The sequence below is a fragment of the Panicum hallii genome, chromosome 7, assembly GCF_002211085.1.
Source record: "Panicum hallii strain FIL2 chromosome 7, PHallii_v3.1, whole genome shotgun sequence".
Classification (NCBI taxonomy): domain Eukaryota; kingdom Viridiplantae; phylum Streptophyta; class Magnoliopsida; order Poales; family Poaceae; genus Panicum; species Panicum hallii.
The window spans coordinates 44,304,465-44,326,395 of record NC_038048.1 but is presented as its reverse complement, the minus strand read 5'-3'; the positions used below and the strand labels follow the sequence as shown (position 1 = coordinate 44,326,395).

The 21,931-nt window shown below is 45.4% G+C and overlaps 4 protein-coding genes and 1 non-coding gene across 7 annotated transcripts; 3 read left to right on the top strand and 2 right to left on the bottom strand.

Moving 5' to 3' along the window:
- Positions 1–1,478: 1,478 nt before the first annotated feature.
- LOC112901442 (pentatricopeptide repeat-containing protein At3g14580, mitochondrial) lies at positions 1,479–4,069 on the bottom strand. Of its 3 annotated transcripts, none has more exons than XM_025970365.1 (4): positions 3,921–4,069; positions 2,380–3,803; positions 2,144–2,263; positions 1,479–1,932 (listed from the first exon to the last, which is right to left on the bottom strand). In XM_025970365.1, exon 2 carries the CDS (start codon positions 3,798–3,800, stop codon positions 2,709–2,711), a length of 1,092 nt encoding a protein of 363 aa, XP_025826150.1. In that variant the 5' UTR covers positions 3,801–3,803; positions 3,921–4,069; the 3' UTR covers positions 1,479–1,932; positions 2,144–2,263; positions 2,380–2,708. The 3 variants fall into 3 exon arrangements, with proteins under 3 accessions (XP_025826150.1, XP_025826151.1, XP_025826149.1); XM_025970366.1 differs by having other exon boundaries at positions 2,174–2,263; XM_025970364.1 differs by having other exon boundaries at positions 1,479–2,263.
- Positions 4,070–4,180: 111 nt separating this feature from the next.
- Positions 4,181–4,253, top strand: TRNAR-CCG. The gene has a single exon. It is a non-coding gene; the product is annotated as a tRNA-Arg (tRNA).
- A 3,038-nt stretch (positions 4,254–7,291) lies between these two features.
- Positions 7,292–8,627, top strand: LOC112899816 (germin-like protein 4-1). The gene is made up of 2 exons (XM_025968426.1): positions 7,292–7,506; positions 7,658–8,627. Exons 1-2 carry the CDS (start codon positions 7,371–7,373, stop codon positions 8,305–8,307), a joined length of 786 nt encoding a protein of 261 aa, XP_025824211.1. The 5' UTR covers positions 7,292–7,370; the 3' UTR covers positions 8,308–8,627.
- A 601-nt stretch (positions 8,628–9,228) lies between these two features.
- LOC112899815 (imidazoleglycerol-phosphate dehydratase) lies at positions 9,229–12,907 on the bottom strand. The gene is made up of 8 exons (XM_025968425.1): positions 12,591–12,907; positions 12,281–12,408; positions 11,324–11,428; positions 10,973–11,065; positions 10,424–10,498; positions 10,132–10,194; positions 9,820–9,929; positions 9,229–9,685 (listed from the first exon to the last, which is right to left on the bottom strand). Exons 1-8 carry the CDS (start codon positions 12,805–12,807, stop codon positions 9,658–9,660), a joined length of 819 nt encoding a protein of 272 aa, XP_025824210.1. The 5' UTR covers positions 12,808–12,907; the 3' UTR covers positions 9,229–9,657.
- Positions 12,908–18,667: 5,760 nt separating this feature from the next.
- LOC112899817 (probable family 17 glucosidase SCW4) lies at positions 18,668–20,120 on the top strand. Its single transcript, XM_025968427.1, has 2 exons — positions 18,668–18,936; positions 19,266–20,120. The coding sequence occupies exons 1-2, from the start codon at positions 18,754–18,756 to the stop codon at positions 19,728–19,730; spliced, it is 648 nt and encodes a 215-aa protein (XP_025824212.1). The 5' UTR covers positions 18,668–18,753; the 3' UTR covers positions 19,731–20,120.
- Positions 20,121–21,931: the final 1,811 nt, after the last annotated feature.

Genomic DNA, 21,931 nt, shown 5'->3' with positions numbered 1-21,931 from the left:
ATCTGTAGACACAGTCACACAGCAGTATTCTTCTGCCTAGCCTACAAAAGGTGTCATTTGCATGCTTCAGTAGAACGGATACCACGGCAACTCGGAATTTAGATTTCGCAAAGCTTTGAGTGACATCCAAAGGACCAGTAGAAAAAGCTTCGTTGCGAGTTCTGCACAGAACGGGTCGCTTGGCAGCGAGAAAGCGGCAGAGGTTTGTGCGAGTCAATGGCTCCCCCCAATTCCTCTTGCATCGCATCGACTCCTTCCGCGTTGCTCATGTCAGTCTTGCGATTGGAAGGCGGCTTCCCCTACCGTTTCCTTCAGTTCCACTGATCCACACGGCCTCCACGAGTTTCCTTCCGCTTCTGCAGCAGCTTCGGCTCGCGTGCCGGGCCTCGCCGACCGGGCCCGTCAGCGCAGCGGTCGCTGCACACTCCGACAACGCAGGATTCAGAGGAAAAAAAAACTAAAAAAATAGGCACCGGTTCCTGCTGCAGCAAGACGACACTAACCCCAAATTAGCTGAGGCGATCAGCGGTGATCGGTGGGTAAGGCGTCAGTGTTCCCGGTGGAAATTAGAATAAGATTGAATCCTACTGATGATAAGTGGTGACAGAGCATGAGAGCAAGTAAACAAGCAAAGCAATGGTTGGGGTGTTTGTCTTGGGTTTGCGTTCCGGTCAACGCCACTGTACGCGAGATTGAGATCGTACCTAACAATTCCTACTCGGTAGAAGGAGTCGGTAGGAGCATTAGGCCGCGATGCATCCATACACTATTTTTATTTCTATTTCTTGCTACTCTCGTTTTTTCTTTTCTTTTTTTTTTCGTTGTCCGTTTCAGGAATCTTCAACCGCTGGACGGGACTCGGCATGTAGATCGCACCCTGCCTAACCTGACGCCGCCTCTGAATTATTGGAGCGAGCACTGGGTCAGTGTGTGCGTTTGGGAGGTTTGCAACCGGTGATAAAATTTGGTCAGGGCTCACTCGACAACGGTGAGCGGTGGCCCATCGCAATAGTGCCCAAGAATGGAGTGAGCTCTGCCCGAGCCTGAGCTTTCATCTTCAGTAGGTTTGGTTTGGTGACGAGTAGTCCAGCTCTTGACTCTTCGACGCCCGAAAAAAGCTGAATGGGATGGCCAAAACGAAATGATGTGAAAGCAACAAAAAACCAGAGCTTTTACGCTCAATTGCAGCTGCCTGATGATCTGTCAGTGAGGAATGATCTGTTGGCATCGCAGGGGACTGTTAAGCACATGTTCCTCAACGTGGACACGGTCCTGAAGCACATGCTCAGTATTCAAATATAGGAACCTCAGCTTTGGAAAAAACAAAAGAGATGGAAATGGGAATAGAAAGGATGATACAACCACTAGCTTCATACTGGAGGCTCACCAATAATCCCAGAGTGGGAAACTGGAAAGATTATCTTGTCACAAAATTCTCAACAGGTCGATTGCACAGCATTTGAAAAGAAAACATGGAGGATCTGTTGAAATGAAGTATTGTACCGATCATGATAAATGTCATGTGCAATACACTTCTATTCCAGTACAAGATAGTTGAAAGCACATACAACTTTCACGATCCAAGTCATGTGCACATGATTGTCTAGTACAATGTACACATTAGTCATCCATTACTTAATGAGATGGTGCTTCCAGACTGCCACAGCTTCCTCATAAAGATTACAAAATTACGTAGACAAACGTCTGCCCTCAAGCCAGAGTAATTCTGTTTTCAGAAGGATATGTTGCTCTATGGGCATCTCAATTGTCGTCCCCATTTCTCCGACTGTAATTTGAGAACGAATCCTTTGCAGCAATATTATGCAGACTCAAACAAGAATCCAGATTCGGACGCTTCTGTCAAATAAAGATACAACAGTGCTGTGCTTTCTTACTAGATTCTTTCCCTGCTGCAAGTTGACCGCATCAAAACTGCAAATGGAACTGCAATAAGTAAATCAAGGAGACAAATAGTTTGAACATCTTCATTTCGCGACCTTACAAGGCCCTCTATGATCCATAACCAGATAATTTTCCATGGAAAGTTGTCGTACACGGCTAACATAGCAAGCGGAATATAGTGATAATGCAACTACTTCTTAACAAGCTGGACAGCAAACAGAAAAGACAGGAAAAGAACTACTTAGGATGCACTGTTGCGCTTCAAGACTACCCCATGGCATGCATGTTCGTATTATTGGCCTGGAAGCAATCCACATCTCCAGAGAAGAAGAGCAGGCTCCACCGCTCAAGCATAAATCACCTGCAAATTCACAGATGTACATTTTTCAGATTGATACTTCACATTTCAACCTTAGACTATTTGAACAGATAGTTATGTAATTTTCCATTTAAAGTATTTAATTTGAAGATACAAACCTACAAAATCAAGCACGTTTTTTGTCAGCGTCACTGTCACATCATCCAAATATACATTTCAGAATAACATCCGTGAAAGCTAACACCAAACTATAATCATGTACTAGTTTTAATAGACAGCATTCATAGAGTAATTTTGGTTTGTCTGATATCACTGAGTCATTCTGATATGGTTGCAGTATCCAAAACTTGCAGACAATAAGCCAGGATTGATCTCCAAGTTCCTCTGACAAAACTTGAAGTTCTCTACTCAGGTGCCTTGCAAAATTTGAAGTTCTCCACTTAGTTGTCTTCTTAGGTCGATAAAATCAGCCACATGAAAACAAATATCAGCACATGGATGTGAGAAGTTTTTTCCAGGTGCCCATTCGAGGAACAAAACCTTGGCCCACCATTTGCTTCAAGACATGGTGTGCATCGTCTAAGCAGTCATCACTACATAGGCCATCAATCAGCAGCTTGTAGGATTGGAAACTAGGCCTCACGCCTTCTGTACTCATGATGCTAACTAGATTCTTGGCCTCCATGAACCTTACTGAACTGATAAGACCATCAAGAAGTACCTGATAAGTCCCTGAATTAGGATAGCACCCTTTAGACGTCATTGATTTGAACAGATTGAATGCCTCGGTCACTCTTTCCTCCTTGCAGAGACCAGAGATCAAAATATTGTACACAACTGTATCTGCAGCAATATCCTGCTTCTGCATTCTCTCAAACAGCTCAAATGCTTTATCAACCTGACAGCGCTGACAAAGGAAATGCATCAAAGTTGAGTAGGTCGTCACATTAGGCTGGCACCCCTGCTTTGGCATCTCATGCAGCAAAGAGATTGCCTCATCAAATTTACCAAATTGGCACAAACCCTTGACAAGAATATTGAAGGAGCATGTGTCCACCGTCACCCCAAGCCTGGGCGCGCTCGAGTAGATCTCATGGACCACCTCATACTGCCGCTTACACACAAGCATGTGAAGAACATAATTGAATGTCTTTGTAGAAGGCCAACAATTATACCCAGGCATCGCAAAGAGCGTGTCGATGGCTTTCTGAAGGTGTTCTGCCACATTGCCGTACATCTTGATCAGCCTGTAGAAGAACTCGTCTGAAAACCTGAACTTTTCAGTCCTTGCCCTGGCCAGCAACTCCTCTACATCACTGAACCTCCTGGCGCAGGCCAGCTTGTCAATCATCAAGCTGTACAGCGCCTCACTGGGCTTGTAGTCTCTTCGGTTGCATGCTTTATTGAACACACCGGTTATCAGGCTAGGGTCCCTGATGTTGGCAAATATCTTGAGCACCTCGTTTGGGGCGAGCCAGTCCTTGTGGTCCAATCTGCCCATCCAGCAGCCGTCATCGCACACGGTGGAGCGCAGTCTCAGGAAAGGAGGCACCGGGCGACGTGCTAAGGCTCTCGACATGATCTGCGGACAAGAGGGAGAGAATCAGAAGCGGAGGGCATCAAAACTATGTAGCTTCAGGCTTCACTGTGGTAAGAGGGAGCGTATAGGAGAGGTGAGGGGCGGAGTGGAACGGAATACCTTTGCGGGAGGGAGGTCAACCGTGCCGGATACCCGGCCAACGGCAAGAGCGGAAGGACCGGAGCCGAAGGGGGAGAAGCGGAGGCGGCGGCCGTCCCCCGGCGGCGAAATGGCCAGACAGGAAGAGAGCAGAAAGCCATGAAGGATGGTGGGCCTTGTACATACACTCGGCAAGAAGGCCTGTTGGGCTCTTCCGTAGGAAGCCCAATTATCGTGACTAAAGGTGACTTAAATTCTTACCGGTAAGACTCCAATAACAGGACCGCGTGGCCTAATGGATAAGGCGCTCGCCTCCGGAGCGGGAGATTGTGGGTTCGAGTCCCATCGTGGTCGAATTTTCTTGTCACCTTTTTCATTTTCGGAATTTCCATCGTTAGTCTGGCAGAACAATGAAATGCTGAGATAACCATTAGCAGCTATACTCCTGAGCGAGCCCACCCGACATATCCGGTGTTTAACCGTCGATACTCCCCAGGTGCGCAGCCCCGTGTTTGACAATATTAAATTTACTAAAATTTCCTTCCAAAAATGCCAAGTCCGATGAGACCTTCTGTGCTCGATACGTGTCCTACAGGCAGTATACGTAGCATTGCATGGTTTACTCCAAAAGTTGACCTAAAAGGTCACAACCTGCACTACATAAACACACACATTCAGCTAGCTAGGTGCTATGAATATATAGTACTGGATATCTGCGAGATTGTGACCCCTTCTCATTTGCACAGCCACCACTCACTAATCATGGGCAACTAAAAGTCAAATAATACTAATGCAGGGGGAGGATAAGCACTGGGGAATGATGGCACATGACCTAATGCCATTACTCGCCACCGTACTGTCCGTGAAGCTCTCTATCCTGGCGGGCGAGTGGGATTCCCAGTGCTGCAAACCAATATACTTGTTGACGAGCCGATCGCATCCGACGTCAGAGGTGGAGTGGAGCTCATGGAAACCCTTACCTGTTAGTGGTCTGGTGGATGCATGTTACGAACTGCGCGCGTGTGAGGACTTTTTGCTATCTTGCTGCCGATTTTCAAACCATGACGTATTAATCATAGAATGAGCGAGGTTTAATCATGTTTGGCAACCAAGTACCAATCTGATGCACAAGTCAATTTGCTTAATGTGCTCCGATTGATGGTATCATCTTTCTCATGGCATTATTTCCTCGAGAAGTCTTCCTATCCACTAAAATCTTAACCGGCTTTATTTACCGGCGGTAGCAGTAGATTAGGATGGATGGCAGCGGCGGCAGTGGATTGTTGTGGCGCCACCGTAATAGGAGAGCATGTTAAGTGATGTAATAGACTCGATCATCTAGGATAATTGATATCACAAGCCGTCCTTCAGCCGCTGGCAGTTAAATTACTTAACGATTATTACAACATGCAAACCCCGAGATAAAAGGTATATAGGCGTTCTGTAGTTGATGAAGTAAGTATAACATTAGGATAAAATTAAAAGAAGAGAGATTAGCTTCAATGACTAAGTCAAACTCGAGAGTTATCGTCTTGTTGAAGGTAAAGTATAAGACAAATATTTGAGCGCTAAATAGGACCGCATAGATGGCGCGCGGTAGAGGGAGCAAGCATATGTGAAATGTATTCTCTTTTAGGTTTTCCACATTATCGTGGTGTCGATCGAGAGTGGCTCTAGGAGGAGGTGGGAGCAAATTAGGTTTTCCACATTGTTGTGGCGCCACCATAATGGAAGAGAATGTCAAGTGGTGTAATAGACTCGTCTAGGATAATAGTTATCACAAGCCGTCCTCCAGCCACTTGCAGTTAAATTACTTAGCGATTATTACAGCACGCAAACCGCTTGAGACATAAGGTAGCTGTTCTGTAGTTGATGAAGTAAGTATAATCTTAGGAGAAACTTAAAAGAAGAGAGATTAGCTTCAACGACTAAGTCAAACTCGTTGTCTCTAATTGAAGATAGAGAATAAGATCAACATTTGAGCTCTAAATAGGGACCGGGGTAGATGGCGGTAGAGGAAGAAAGCATATGTGAAGCGTATTCTCTTTTACGTTTTCCATATTATTGTGGTGTCAATGGGGAGTGGTTCTGGAAGGAGGCAGGAGCAAAGCTAATGTGGTATGGCAGAAAACTCTTTAATTAAGGGGCGAGTTAAATAGTGGATGCTGACTCTTATTAAATGGAAGAGGTGTTGATTGGGTATTGTATTTTTTTATTCTATGGGTGTATTTAAGAAAAATTTAGTCACCATACAATTTTTGGTGCAGAGTAATACGTGGGGGGTAGGTGGCGGTATATGTGGTATTCTCTTGTGGGCTTTCAGTATTAATGAGATGTCAATTGAGAGTGTCTCAGGGAGGAGGTAGGAGCAAAGCTAGCATGGCATGCATGACGGAGGACTTGGAGGCGCGGATCAATCAAGTTGAAGGTAGAGAATAAGAGAGGCACTTGAACGCTAAATAGTGGGTAGGTGTGATAGATAGAGCTAACCAGCATACGCGGAAGGTTATTCTCTTGTGGCCTTTCCGCGTTACTGAGGTAACAATCAAGAGTGGAAAGGAGGAGGTGGGAGAAAAGCTAGTGTGGCATGGCGGAGGACTCGGAGGCATGAGCTAAAGAGTGGGTATTAATTAATTTATACAAAACAGAAGAGGTGGCGTATGGGTATATTTTTTAAAAAAAATAGTCATCTTCTCGGGAGGTGCACCCAAAGAATTTTCAGTACATAATAATACTTTTTTTATATTACACAGTAAACTCAGACACTCACAACGCACGCACACTCACCTCTGTGAACACACGTCCGCAAACCCTATTTTTATGAGCATCTTCGAAGAGTGAGCCGACAAATCCTTGAGATTGATGAAGACCTCACTATCGATGGGAACATCACCCACCACTGAAAGCGCAACGCCGTTAAATTCTAGAAAATTCGCTCCCACGGGAAGTCGAACCCAGAACCTGAGGTGCTACTGAGACTTTTGTAACCACTAGGCTACAGTTCCTTTCGCATAATAACACTTGTTTACGGATGCGGATCAATCAAAGTCACAAGTGGCTTATAGAAATCGTTGTCATTAGTGGATGAATGTTGCACCTGTTGGAAATTTTCGTTATCTTCTCCCACATTTTCCAACCAGATCGTGCACGCATGTATTTCAACAAGGATACACATCGGGCACGTGATCACACTATGTAAACAAACATTTAGTGGGACTGTAACAACAGGACACAAATAGATCCTACGTCAGCTAGCCATTGGTAGTATCGTGGAATGCCTACTCGATCAACTACTACATATACACAGTGAGTGAGGGATGGTGAATTTTGTAGTAGAGCGTGCAAGCAGTCCACTACGCCACAGTTACCTTTATGACAGTATAAATTGGTGCCCTTGGCATGTGTTGTAGAGCACAAGCAGCTCGATCGCTTGCAAGCATTGCCATAGCCAGCTAGTGTCGACGATAAGCCATGGCTTCCCGTGCCCTCGCTGCCCTGCTTGCAGTGGTAGCATGTGCAGGTCTTGCTTCAGTTCCCCGCCGTGTTCTGGCAACTGACCCGACCCAGCTCCAAGACTTCTGCGTCGCTGATAACAACAACCAAGCTGGTAATTAAACATCTTATTTAATTTGCATCCATGTAGTCACGTTTCCAGACATGTATACTGTGTATTTGCAAGCATCCATAATCCCCATTATTGTATAATGCAATGCAAAGCTTATGATGTGCGTGGCGATGATTCATGGCTGTGCATGCAGTGCTGGTGAACGGGCTGGTGTGCAAGAACCCGAAGGTGGTGACGGCGAACGACTTCTTCTTCAAGATAATGCCGGCCGCCCCGAACGCGCAGGGCTCCGGGGTGGCGGGGGTGGCCGTGGACGTGCTCCCGGGGCTCAACACGCTGGGCATCTCGCTGGCGCGCATCGACTTCGTCCCCGGCGGGCAGAACCCGCCGCACACGCACCCGCGCGGGTCGGAGATCCTGACGGTGATGCAGGGCACGCTCCTGGTGGGGTTCGTCACCTCCAACCAGCTGCTCAACAACACGCTCTTCACCAAGCAGCTGGTGGCCGGGGACGTGTTCGTCTTCCCGCAGGGGCTCATCCACTTCCAGCTCAACAACGGCAAGGCCCCCGCCGTGGCGATCGCGGCGCTCAGCAGCCAGAACCCCGGTACCGTCACCATCGCCAACGCCGTGTTCGGCTCCAAGCCGCCCATCTCGGACTTGATCCTCGCCAAGGCGTTCATGCTCGAGAAGGACACGGTCGACTGGGTCCAGCAGGCGTTCGGCGCGGCCCCTGTGGCCGGCGGCGGCGGCGGCATGCCCGGAGGCGGCGGTTATCCCGGCGGCGGGTATCCCGGCAACGGGACCGGCGGCGGCTACCCCGGCGTGCCAGGGTACCCCTAAGGCGGCGGAGGTGGTGTGCCTCGACGGCGGCTAGCATTGCTGCACAAGAGCAGATGCTGATGATCATCAGGCCGGCCGTCATACGTACAAGTATAGTACTCCAAACATGATGCCACTTGCAGGTTGTAATGTTCAGGTTTACGGTGTAGCACACACGTAGTGTACTAGCGTATGTGTGCGCACGCGATGTGTTTGTGTTGATCGAGGAGTAGAAGCTCGATCGATTGGGTTGAATAATAATTTGTGGCCAAACGGCAACAAGTGTACTACAAACTTTACTGTTGCCTCTATATGAAATAAACTTAATTTGAGTGTCAGCATGCTCCTAGATGTTTATCACGGCTGACTTGAAGACACGACGTTTGACCGTTTGTCTTTTTTAAAAAGAATATGTAAATATCATTTTAGTTGTTGTGGTTTTGTTTTAGCATCATGAATTATGTTTTTTTGTGTATTTGCACTAAAGTTTTAGACAATATAAATGGTTGAACGTCATGATTACAACGAACTGGTCACTTCTTGGGAAGAAACTCCTCCACCCGGATTCGAATCCTTGACCCGCTACAGGTGTTTGCAATGTACTGGATCTATTTCATAAATAATATTATTATTCTTTCAGTGGTACGTAATGTGCCCGTTGAAAGTGATGTGACTATGGCGATTTTGTTAATCTTAAAATCTGTCAGCTTATTTGGTCGAAGAAACTTGTAAAGATAAAAGATACGTGGTTGAGTGTGTGTGTGTGTGTGTGTGTTTTATGTAAGCGCATACATACGTATTATTGTGTTTAAAGAAAAGCCGTAACCAAATTCAACGGTGACTAACGTTTAGGAACGAAGGGCCTGCAGGCAGCGGCAGAGAAGCGACGGCCGCACCGCATCGAGCGACCGCTAGTTTCCCCAACTCCAGTATCACGAGAAATAGACGCACAGAACCCAATTTTATTCCCTTGAACGCGGACAATCATTACCTATGCGGCTTAGATCAGCCCATGTTACCAAGTTTATACAAGGCACAGCATTATTCCTGAATCCTGACTGGAGTTGCTTTCAGAATCGCAGCTTATTGTCCACTCCTTCTTCAGATAATCTCGTAGCTCCAGAGAGCAGAGGAATTGCAGTAGCGAGCAGATACATTATACCGCTGCTATAAATAAGCCCAATACTGAGTGGTGGTACATTTGATTTTTGACAATCCCATCAGCAAGGATGCCATAACTTGTTGTCAAAGGTAATGTGGACTCCAATGTCAAGCAGCACAAACCAAGCTGTATATAGCTGCCCACTCTGTTTTGTCTCCTCTGATCGCTGCGAGCTAAAAGCGGACACGCAATCGTTTGAACCTGTAATGCTATGATCTTGACAAAACACCTTTGGAGCTGCCATATAGAAAAGCAAGAAAGGTACTGTCAGGGATGTAATTATGTAAATGGTTGAATCCAAATAGGAGGACAGAGTGTATGTTTGTTAACTTTCTGCCCCAGCTGTCCTCTACCAGTAAGTGAAGACAAACCTGGGGACAGTGCCATGACGGCGCAAGTCATATTCTGTTGCTTGTCGAAGGGCCCTAGCAAATGCTTTGAAACATGCCTCGATAATATGGTGCGAGTTTTTCCCAGCAAGCTTCAAAGAAAAAATGGAGCGGGATCAGGCCGTAGTGGAGCAGGGTCATGCCAAGTAGGTTAATCAACAAGGAAAAATCAACTATCTCGACTCTTATGCTCAGCCTATGATGCTCTTGATTGATAACGACTGAAATTGTACCACTGATCCAGCTATTTTGAAGAGAATTTGATTTGAACAATGAGCATATAGCAATATGTACCTGACGGATGTGAAGTGTCATCCCAGATGTATTCACCAAAGACTGGAAAAAGTGCTCAACCAGCTGGAACCAAAATGAATAAATAAAACTTTTGCCTAACTTGACTGCACGAGCGTACAAGACAGAAAGGATTGCATGACATTGACGATGAATAAAATGACTGGCAAATTTTGTTTGAAGATTTCATCAAAAATTATTTCTTTTTAAACACAGCAAGAGGTGGCTATCAATGCTGTTTTCTTTGAACAGATGGTTGATAAATGACAAAAAGTCTGCAGATCTCACAAATTACCTGTGTATCATATGTACCAACTCTCTGAGTAGGAATATCTAAGCCGCAGCTTAAATGAGGACGACCAGACAGATCCTGGATATAGGGGGGGAAATAATGACCCATGAAATCCCAACAAAGCACAATTTGGTTCAGCTTATCAAATGAGGTGTTTAAAGCTTGTGTACTCATACAAGTTAAAACATTGATAAGATATGGGAAACAAATATATGCTAAGAGTAACATAACATAACTTGTATTTGTCATTTTTTATATGAAACATGAGTATGAAAAACTTCAACAAACAAGTCTGAATGTTAAGTGTCAAAAAAATGCATATATACGAGCTTCTAGTAACAGTAGATGCTCATGAATACATGGAAGTCCAAAAAAAAGAACTAGGGCATTTCTTTAGTGTAGAGCACTAGAGCCAGGCATGAGTAACTCAGGTATATGCTCGCACAACATTGGAGGCTTGCGAATGCATATATGACACATACATAGGCACATCAGGTCTATGAAAAATTGCACATACCTAGTACGTAAATATTGCAAGAGATTGTGACTTACCAGTATAACCTCAACTGCTGCCTCATCGAGCGGTGCAGTAAAATGCCCAAATCGGTTAATCCCTTTTCGATCACCAAGTGATTGAAGCAGTGCCTACATAGACAATCAAAGAAGGTCATCTCACTGATTGTTGCCTATCTATCTATGCAGATCACATGAAACTAAACTACAAATGGTTCAGCATAAGGTATAAGTTGAAAATACAGTATGTTTGTGCAGTGCTAAATTTAGTACAAAAGTTAGGAAATGAAAATATACGGATATCCTAACCTCAAGTTAATAATGATCCCTACAAGTGCTTCTAGAAGTAGAAATGTCAAGTTGAAAATGTTCTCGGAAAGTAACAATCACCGTTCCAATTGCCAGAGCAATGTCCTCGTTTGAGTGATGATCATCAATGTGTGTGTCACCTGTTGCCTTAACGTAAACATCAAAGAGTCCATGTGATGCCAGTTGCTGAAAGTTTTAAACTCGAGTCAATGGACAACTTTGACTGAAAAAGCATACGTATCTAACATGAGTTAGAACTTTCTACTTTGGACCACGTGATATAAGTATGATAGAATAGTAGGGCATTAAAGAGCAGAAACCTATTAAAAATAAATGATTTTGTAAAGGAATATAAGGGAAATAGCTGAGCTTCTGTAGACAATTTTTTGCATGCTGGCTTTGGTTGTATTTTAATATTTACATTTATTTCTCTTCACAAGTGCTAGTCACCTACAGTGGTCATTTCTGTCATCTATGTGGAATAACCAGAGCCATCCATCTCTCTCATTACATTAATTGATTGGAGGAAGAGAAGTAAAACTCTTTCCATTGATCACATCATACTAGGAAAAGGAAAACTGAATCGAGCATTTTGCAAAGTAATTGCTCGATAGCGGAGTCCCAAGAGTGATCACCTGCAACACATGGAACTAAATTGTGGTAGCACACCCATATGGCTTCTGGTTCTAATGGTGCAGCACATCATCTTTTTCCTAAAAATATTACGACTATATTACTGAACCTCTTATTCTGAAGCTAGGAGCAGCATGCATAAAAACTTTTCCAATCAGAAGATGTTTTCACTCGTCCATATTGTTGATTTGATAAAAAAAATGTTTCTCCTGTCAATTATGAGGTTTTGTTCTCTCCCCTTTTGAACAAAATAAGGTGTAATTTTCCCATTCCCGTCACCCGTGGATACCAGAAAATCACATAGAAAGCAACCACAAGCATATTATATCTGTACAGATACCCACCCACCCCCAAAAAAAAATCCCTAATTACTGATAACACACAAGCCAAGCAAACTATACTCACATCGAGCATGTGGTCCAAGAACGGTATCCCTGTGCTACAGTCGGCAACACCGGTGCCATCAAGGTTTATCTTCACATGCACATTTGTCTCCTTGGTCACTCTCTTAACCTCTCCAATCCTAGAAGACCCTGGAGATTTTGAAGTCAATCGTAAATAAATGAACTTGAAATAAACAAAACTCATCGAATTAGCTACCAGAGGAGCACAACATGAACGATGCAAGTGTGGAGGCTTGAGCACAGCTGAAGAACGACGCGCGCACGACGCAGCACAGAGTGCGAGAATTCCACTATCCAGCCACGTAAACTACCTGTGGAGTCTCCGGGCGCGGCTGGGGAGCCGTTGCCGCCGACGCCGGCGGCGGCGGCCATAACAGGCGACGACCTGAGACGGCGCGAGAGACCGCGCGGCCTAGCGGGGAAAGCGGGGACCCGACCGCAATCCCTCCCCAAGGATTTGGGAACTGGGGAGGTCTGCGTGTAGGATAGACGGGCGGGAGAGGTTGAGACGAACCGCGGGGTGGTCATCGCCGGCGGCGGCGCCCCGGCGGGTTGCGCGGTGGCAGCGGATGGCGGAGTGGGGAGACGAGCTGGGTGAGGGGACGATTCGCTTACTAGGTTGGGCCTTTTTTTGGGGTGGGGGGGGGGGGGGGGGGGCGGGGCGTTCGCTTACTAGCTGGGCCGGCTCCATTGTTAGATGGTTCATTTTCTGGGCCGCGGTCTGAAGAAAACACTTCGTTGGGCCATCGCTTATAGTACTTTTCTATACTAATTACTTTCAGATAATTTTCAAAATTCGTTGATTTACTAATTCGAAATCCTCCGGTGACGTCGATGAGGACTCTTTCGTGGCCCCCTAGATCAACGCTCAAGCTGGCGAGTGTTGAGGTGAAGACAGTGGAATGGAACGTGCACATGCACTTTTCCAAACTAAAAATAAAAAATAAGAAAGGTACTTTCACTCCTCCATCAAAGAGAAACAGAGTACTGCATGGGACAGTTGTCTACGTGCAACTATTTGTTCTTGGTGGTGAATGATTGCGGGGAGCAAATAAGCAATCGATGACCTCCATGATTCCGATTACTAATTAGCAAGGCAAGTAGGAGCAGCGACGAGTCCTAGTCCGACTTGCCGCTGGCCTCCCACAGACTTCTCGTCGTTTTTGGGTGCGAGGAAATTGAATGCGGGGATAGAGATAGCCAGCCATTCAAGGTGCATTTATTGGGAACAGTTGGAGCAAATCGACGCGCACCACGGCACACACACAGCTAGCACAGCAAAGAGGCTTGCTAGCCAAGGATGGGGGAGGAGGAGGATTTCAATGGCGGGAATGGATGCTTGGATCAGCCTGGTTGATAAATGTGCATGTGTTTTGTTCCTTTGCAGGCCTAGGGAGCCGCGGGCATAGGAGTCGTTGAGTGGTGGGCCCGCCCTAGCCTAACCGGCTAACCCTACTTCCCCTCATTCAATCCCTAAAAACGACGCCTCCCCCATCATCTGCATAAATTTTTCAACTAGGAACCACTCTGCATTCATGGAACCACTTATTGCGCGGGCGTATTGTTGAAGACTTGTACTTTTCTCCCGACCTGCTGCATGCTCGTGCTCGTGATGTTCGGCTAAACGGAGTAATGTTATCAGATCTTTGTATGCTAATTAGAAGAATTAAACATGAGGTAATTATAAAACTAATTACATAGATGGATGCTAATTCGTGAGACGAATCTATTAAACCTAATTCATCCACCATTAGCATGTGTTTACTGTAGCACTATATTATCAAATCATGGAATAATTATGCTTAATAGATTCGTATATCAAATTTGCCTCCATCTATGCAATTGATCTTGTTAGGATTAATATATTTAATACTTCTAATTAATAACTAAATATTTGATGTGACAGGGACTAAAATTTAGTCCTCCAATTTTTCTCCCAAGCATTGATCTTGTTAGGATTTGACACAGTTCTGTTTTACCTTTCCTTTTGCCATCATCAGCATGACACACACACCAGCACACAGGTGCATGCACCTTAGTACTTAATTATGTTAGCAACCAAGGTTGCGCTGGCTTGCAAGTTTCAGACTTGAAGAGTTTGCAGAGAATTCGCAACCTGCATGGAGATGGAGATCGACCCCAGCTGTCAAACAACACTGTAGCTCGTCAGACCCTTCTTGCGTTAGGTGACAAATTAGAAACAGTAGTGAAATGCTTACAATAATCGCTGCAGAAAAAAAAAAGTATGATCCGTCTCGCCGTACCCAAACTGCTACCACCGGTACATGCATGAACTGCACGCATGCTTGCTTGGGTCCATCATATCTGCTGCCGCAATTTCCCCCAAAGGGCTACGCATTACGCCATGACATTTTTGTGGCACAAGTACAAGGATTGACATTCGGAGCACAGCGAGTGAGATCCAAGACTAGTACCCGTGATTAACTGCACAGCTTGTACATTTGGGCCGCATCTGGTACTGGAGACTAAGACGAGGCAGCTGCATGCTGTAATGGCTCTTCGAATTTGTCGCTGGAAGGTGCAGTTTCTGCTAGGGCTCACGACCTTGATTAGCCCCTCTGATTCCTGCGCGTACTTGCAGCAGTAATAGCATTCGATCGGTTAGTTGCATCGTCTGCGATACGCTACTGATGATGGAACTAACTGTTCTTCGGCTAACAACTGTTGATCCTGGAAGGTCCATCATCAGTACGCTAACAACTGTTGCTTGAGAAACTAATACCACAATCTGTACCGTCATCCAGTTATGGATCAGCCGACCTCTGAACAATTTGCACAGAGCGGAAAGTCCATGCTGCGAACTGCTCCTCCTAACCATCCATTGATTACGTGTAGCTATATATATATATATATATATATGTATGCGCGTGTAGAGTCTAGAGAACCATACGCTCCATGCTTGTTTGCAAGTTGACACATGGGAGGCCACTCAACCTCTTGACGGTTTTTTTTTTTAATTTCCTTTTTGCTCGAAATGAAGTTGAACAGTCAAATCAGCATGGTTCTTCCCCTTTTTCCCTCAAGTTGGACTACGCATGCAATTGTTGTTCAGGATTAATGGATTATGGTTGGCCAACAAGTTGACCATATATATATATATATATATATATATATATATATATATATGGGCGTGGCCATAGCATCCCATCATGTAAAATATTGTTGTTGTTTATTCAAAGCCGCATAGTAGGACGGATATATATATATATATATATATATATATATATATATATATATATATATGTTTTCTCCACGGTCAACAGATATGTATTTCATATTCGAATAGGAGCTCGATGCTCCATTCCACATCCATCTCATATTCTCATTCTCTACCTGTCCAGAATCCAGGCTCCGTCAGCAGCTTAATGGCGGTCAAAAGTGTGGACAGTCATATGACGCCTGCACAATCATGCTTCATGGATGGATGGATGGATTGCATGGGGGTGGAGAAGGTGCTCGATCATCCGCATACCCCCCACACACTTCGATTCTTTGTTTAGTTAATGCCTCTCACAAGAAAATAGATATATAAAGCATGCATATTGATCTTCTCAAATTGCTAGTCATAAGTTTGATTTCAAAGCGGGAGATGGTTGGGCATCAACACCACAAAAATCTCATGTCTTGCCTTTTTGTAACAAAAGTACTCCTAAAAGCAAATTTTAACTCATGCATTCCAAATTCCATAGGATTTCAGTACAGTAACACAGATCCTGCAGTGTCCTACTCCAACTCCTGTAGTGCTGCCTTTTCTTCAGTTCAGGGCCGATAAACCAGCCGTTGAGCTACCACAGAGGATCCCGGGTGGGCACTTGCCCCCGCCATTAATGCGGAGATAACCAAAGGCCCTAACAATCCGTTCATTAATAAGTGCAGTGCAAAGATGAAGACATTAATTGCATTGAATGAGCAATTGAACTCTTGGGTGTGAAGATTTAGGAAGCTACTTTTCCCATGACAATTCAGTCGCCGTTGGGTTAGTTAATGCGTTTGTTGTGGGTCATTTTACCCGGCCCCACACCCAAGGAAATGCAGCGAAATGGAGCACTCTGACCCAACTGTAAATGTTTATATTTAGATCGAATTCATTCAGAAATGAAAAGAAAAAATCACGCCCCACCTAATTAGGTTTCGCATGGAGATAGAGTACGATAAAAAAAAATGTTGTTATTGTTGGGAAGTGGTATTAATGGACGGAAAATGATACTACTACTAGAGACTGCTTCAATTTTGCCATTCATTTCATGATCTGCAAGCTCATCTATCTATAGCCATGAACAACCAACAACCTCGAATTTTTGCATGGACAAAATTGATCCGTTCAAAAGTTGCAAGAAGCGTGTTTAGTTCAGCTGCAAATAGAGAGATAAGTACAATTAAGATAGCAGTTTTGATAGCTAGCCGTGCATGGTTAAATGGTTGCACAAGTACTACTCAACACATGGTGAGAACTGACTCGATGAATGATCGAACGAATCGGTCAAGGCGGCAGGTCTTCACGGGCGCTGTTTTCCCCAGCTTAATTGCGTGCGATGCAAAGATCATATCTCGCTGGTTGCTGTTGGTGCCCATTAAAAGCCTTTCTATTCGGTGGTTATGGAAAACAATCTTCACCATCAATTCGTGACAAGATATGGGTGTGATTACGTTGTGGAGTAGGAGTACATCTTTTTTAATACGAAAGATACGTAGCCCAATTTCATTTCTTTCTTCCTGATCATTGTGATCACCTACCGGTTGCTAATGATGAGGTACTCCTAATTTACTGTACTAGCAGTATTGTAGACTTGCAGTCCCGTCAATTGTGTTTATTTTTTCTACTCAAACTTTCCACTTGCATCTGCATAGCCTAGCAGGGATAAATTAATATAAACATAGAACTGGCAATTTATAATTATATTAAAAAGATATAGATGTCCTTTCATTTCATTATGCGGTGCAAACATTAATAATTTGTTTAATTTATAGCCAATTCCTTTCTTTTTAATTACTACCCATCTATCATGCCATCTTGTAGATGAGCTATAATTGGGAAATGAATATAAAAATAAATGCCATTCAAGTTTAGCATTCTCTCTCTCTCTTTGGAGAGCAAGAACAAATAATTGCTATTGCCTGTTTGGTTTTTTTTATTTGCTTCAGTACTAATTGCTATTGCTACAACTTAAACTATCGGAGTACTCCGCATTTGGTATAATTTGGGTACAAGGAAGCACAAAAACACATCCTTTGATATGGAAAATCGGATGAGTTGACACGGTTCGATGGCCTACATCTACAAGAAGCGATAGCCTTTGTTAGTAGAGGCATAGGACAGCAAAGTGGCATCCAATCTCCAAATGATATGGTGGCATATGTAATCTTTGAAACCGTTAGATGACAATATGGCGACGTGGTGTGCAACAGTATTGGCACTGGCTACTCACTGGAATTAAATGATATGGCCTGGCAGTGTTAAATAATATTGTTATAATGCGAATAATGGCGTGTATGTTAAATATGTGTTTTATAAAAAAAACATATATGGAATTAGTCATTTAGCAAACGGTTATATGAAGAATGATGCATCTGTCAAATATTGTTTTTAAGAAAAAAAAACTAAATAATGCACGGTTTGCCGTCGTGAGATGAAACATGGCGCATGTTAAATATAAGGTTTAAATCTTGGCTACATGGCACTATAAAAATGAAGTCATTAGTAGATGATGTGTAAAACCGGCTATATGTTGATGCGGTGGGGTGTGCAGCCAGAACCAGGAGCCTTTGTTAGTAAAGGCATATGACAACAAAATGGTATGGAATCTCCGGATGATACGGTGATGTATGCAATCTCTGGCTTTATTAGCCACTCGATATATATAGCTGTATTGATACTGGCTAGTCGTGAGTACTAAATGTTGTGGCTTGGTAATGCGAAATAATGGCACATATTTACGACATGTCTTTCATAAAAAGATATGCAATTAGTTACTAGAAGGGAAAAAGAAACTGAATGAGCCACATGGTTGTTGTGAGATGAAAAATGGCGCATTTTTTTTATAGAACTATGGGATGGTTGAACGGCATATCAAAGGTTTAATTAATGAAATGTGGCATTCCAATATCCCATGCCATGGATGAATTTAAGAATAAGTGGAAAGCCGTGTTTGAATAAATTCAAACCCATGCTAGTACTCAATTAATAGCCAATTGATGTATATAAATTGCCAACCATTTCCCAACAATGCCAATAAATGGCGCAGTCCTTCACTAGTATATATTCATTGACCCCGCCTCCCTGGCGAGCGGGGCCCAGGTGTCGGCCAGGGCGGCGGCCTAGGGGATATATATAGGCGTGCCAACCCCACCGCTTCTCCTGCAGTCCGCAGAGCGAACGCGCAACGAGGAAGAGAGGTGCCATTGCCAACGACCGCCGAGAAAGGAAACCGGGGAGGCCAGGAGGCCCGCGTGGGGATGGCGGCGGACGTGAGCTCTGTGGCCAGGCTGCTCCGCGGGGAGGCGGGGAAGAAGGGCGGGCCGGAGATCGTGACGATGGATCTTCTGAGCAGCTGCGGCGGCGGCGGCGCCGCGGAGGACGAGGTGGTCGACCTCGAGGTCTCGGTGCCTGCCGGGTTCGAGCGACGGCTTGACCTCCTGGTGAGTTGATTCTATCCTCTTCACTCGTGGTTCGTATGTTCCGCCGCTCTACTGTTCTCAAGGGTTCATGTCGTCGATGCTCGGAGTTTTACCCGAGGATTTGATCAATTTTAGATATCCGGATCGAGTTCCTGATTTCAATCTGGTCGCTTGCAAGGGGAAGAGATAACAAAATTCCCTTCGCCTCTGAACAGCAATTTTTAAATTATTTGTGTTGTTGAGAATTGACATGAGATTTCCTAGGTTAATCATGGTGATAGATGTACTGATCAGTTTTCAGAATTTCTTCTGCAAAGTACTGAACCCGATCTTGTTGATTTTTCTTGCAGTCCGGCAGGACGTTCCTGACCCCTCGTCACCCGAGCCTCCTGGACGGTCACCAAGACCTCAACCTGCCTCCGCCGGGCGCCCCGGCGGCAGCGCCGCCAACGACCTCGGCCGCGGTCTGCACCCTCGACATGGTCCGCTCCGCTCTCGAGCGCGCCGCCGCCGGGAGGACCGCCGCCTCGCCGGCAACGTCGACCGCATCGTCCGCGTCCACCTCATCGTCGTCTTCCTCCGCCGGAAAGCGCATCAGGTCGCCACCGACTACCGCGACCCCCGCGATGCGGGCAGCCGCGTGCCCGTCCTGCCTCACCTACGTGCTCATCGCCGAGGAGGACCCCCGCTGCCCGCGTTGCGCGGCCAGAGTGCCACCGCTGATCCGCGGGAAGTCCGCCTCCTCTGCCGCCGGTGACGGCTGCGGCAAGAAGCCGAGGATCGACCTGAATGCGGCTGCCGATGAGACCGAGTGAATGGAGGAAGAGAAAAGCGGAAACTCAAAAAGAAAATGGAAATCGGGAAATGGAGATCTTTTAGGCAACATCTTGTCTGATCAGAATTTCCTGATTAGACCAGAATATTATAGGGGCTATATTTGTAGAGTATGATCATAGGATCAAAACAGCCGGAGTAGAAGTTGGACTTCTCTCAATTTAGTTTGTTCTTTAATTTTCTTCTTTTTTATTAAAGTCTTCATTATGTACAAAATAACAGTAGTCCGCTTAATTCCATTTTTATTAGTAGAGATTACTACGTTTATTACAAGTAGTAAAATATTTTCATAGTTTGGATGCATAAAACCGCGTGAGTTGTAGAATTGTTTGAATTTGGAGAAGCGAAATCAATATTGTTTGGATCTCTCACTTGTAACCGTAGTATGATGCTACTGCACAATTAAGAAACCTTGCTCCTCCATATCAACTTTATTAACCTTTTTTTTTGCGAACTTCAAAAAATTTGACATCACTTTCCAATATTTATTTTGTAACCAAATTTGTTAAGGTTATGGAACAATGAATGTATCTTCCATGACAAATCCACACATACCATTTTCACGTGTCGAATCCAAACAGTTCGATGTTTATTCTGGTCAAACCTTTTTTACTTTTTTATTCATTGCACGTGTTTAAAACAAAGCTACTAGCACACGACTTGAAGATCCTTTTTTTTTTCAGAAGGAAGCGTTGAAAATTCCCTGGATTATCTGCCCTGAACATGAATAATCCCATCTTCCCACTCGGGCGGTTCGTTGGCATGCATACTGTAAAGTTCAGTCAAACTTGAGGGAATTGCATCTCCAAGAAAATTTGTTGCCATAAAAGATTTGCGCGCACACAAAACTAATTGAGAATCTCAAGTGGGAAATGGCATCTCCCCTTGAGGCCCTGATCAATTTCAGTTTGAAGATCCAATGAGATATCCTCGTATCAATTTCACAAGGGAGCATTAATGCATGGGCGTCTCCCCTTGCTAGCTCGCGCGCGCGGCGGCATACGTGGCAGGAAAGCAGAGGCGCGCAGTTAACATGGCCATTAGCAGGGGCAGCATTGGCGAGTGCAGCTCAAGCAGCCCCGGTCCATCTGGTTCTCCCGCAATCAATGCCCATTAATCCATGCAGACAGAGACGCGCCCCGTTCCATCCATCCATCCACGGCGCGCGCGGCGGGTTCCGCTTAATTAATTACTAATCGACGCGTTAATGGCGATTAGGAAGTGGCTAATCAGTTTCAATGCTCGTGCTCGCCGGTGATCGTGACGGGATTAATTAAATTAACGGCACGCTGGCGCAGTTCATTCATGCATCCCGCGACGGCTGCGTCCACCTAGTGTTTTTCGTATTTAACCCGGGGTTGGACTTGCGACCGTGGGTGCTAATCGGGCGAGGTTGTGTCACGACGACGCCCGCTGGCGGCAGCGGATTGATTGCCCGGAAGGCCTGAATCCTCTGATCGATGGCGCCGCGTCAGCGGCTGGCGACCGATCGGCCGGGTTTGGATAATGATGACCGGTGCTAGCGTAGCTTCGTTTTTTTTAAAAAAAAAATTTGCGGTGGAAAATACTAGCAGAGGGGACGACGAAAGCCTCGAGTTTTAATGCGTTCTTGCGGTGCAGTACAGGGAGGTTGCTGCATTCGATCGGATGGAGCACCCCTATCTCTCATCAAGTCGTTAACGTACGTAGCGTGCGTGTGATACCATGTGCTGATGTGCATGCTTCCATGGCACGTTCAGGCAGCACCTCAGGCTCAGCAGATGGAAAACAAGTCGTTGCCACGTAATTCGTTCCACTCTAGAACAGTACAAGAATACGTAGGCACGCCGTTCCAGTAGCGGCATCTGTATGGATGGGACGAGACATGCACGGCGCGGCACTGTCGAGACGGGACGGGTCCGCCCGCTGCACGTAGCGAAAACGTGTGAGAAGCTTCTTGCCCCCTGTTGAGATCGTCGGGTCAGGTCCGCCGGATTTATGGGCGACGGGATTTTGCAGTCGGATCTCCGGACTGGTCGGGTCGCACCGGAATTTATTGCCCGTCACGCTCGTGCGCGCGCGCAGGTCAGTGCTTGACTGCTGGCCTGCCGACGCGCCATCGCCCAGCCGCTCGATCGTGTGACGCACACGGCCTGCAGGGAGCTGTGAGTTCCCTGATGCATGCCTCGAGTTCCAGTCTGAA

Excerpts from the sequence above, each read along its gene's own strand:
- LOC112901442 (XM_025970364.1), bottom strand. The coding sequence starts at position 3,800 with ATGTCGAGAGCCTTAGCACGTCGCCCGGTGCCTCCTTTCCTGAGACTG.
- LOC112899816 (XM_025968426.1), top strand. The coding sequence starts at position 7,371 with ATGGCTTCCCGTGCCCTCGCTGCCCTGCTTGCAGTGGTAGCATGTGCA. Across the intron at positions 7,507-7,657 it reads TGATAACAACAACCAAGCTG|TGCTGGTGAACGGGCTGGTG; the intron begins GTAATTAAACAT and ends CTGTGCATGCAG.
- LOC112899815 (XM_025968425.1), bottom strand. The coding sequence starts at position 12,807 with ATGACCACCCCGCGGTTCGTCTCAACCTCTCCCGCCCGTCTATCCTAC. Across the intron at positions 11,066-11,323 it reads TTGCTCTGGCAATTGGAACG|GCACTGCTTCAATCACTTGG; the intron begins GTGATTGTTACT and ends TTGTCTATGTAG. Across the intron at positions 9,930-10,131 it reads TGACACTTCACATCCGTCAG|CTTGCTGGGAAAAACTCGCA; the intron begins GTACATATTGCT and ends TTTTCTTTGAAG.
- LOC112899817 (XM_025968427.1), top strand. The coding sequence starts at position 18,754 with ATGGCGGCGGACGTGAGCTCTGTGGCCAGGCTGCTCCGCGGGGAGGCG. Across the intron at positions 18,937-19,265 it reads AGCGACGGCTTGACCTCCTG|TCCGGCAGGACGTTCCTGAC; the intron begins GTGAGTTGATTC and ends TTTTTCTTGCAG.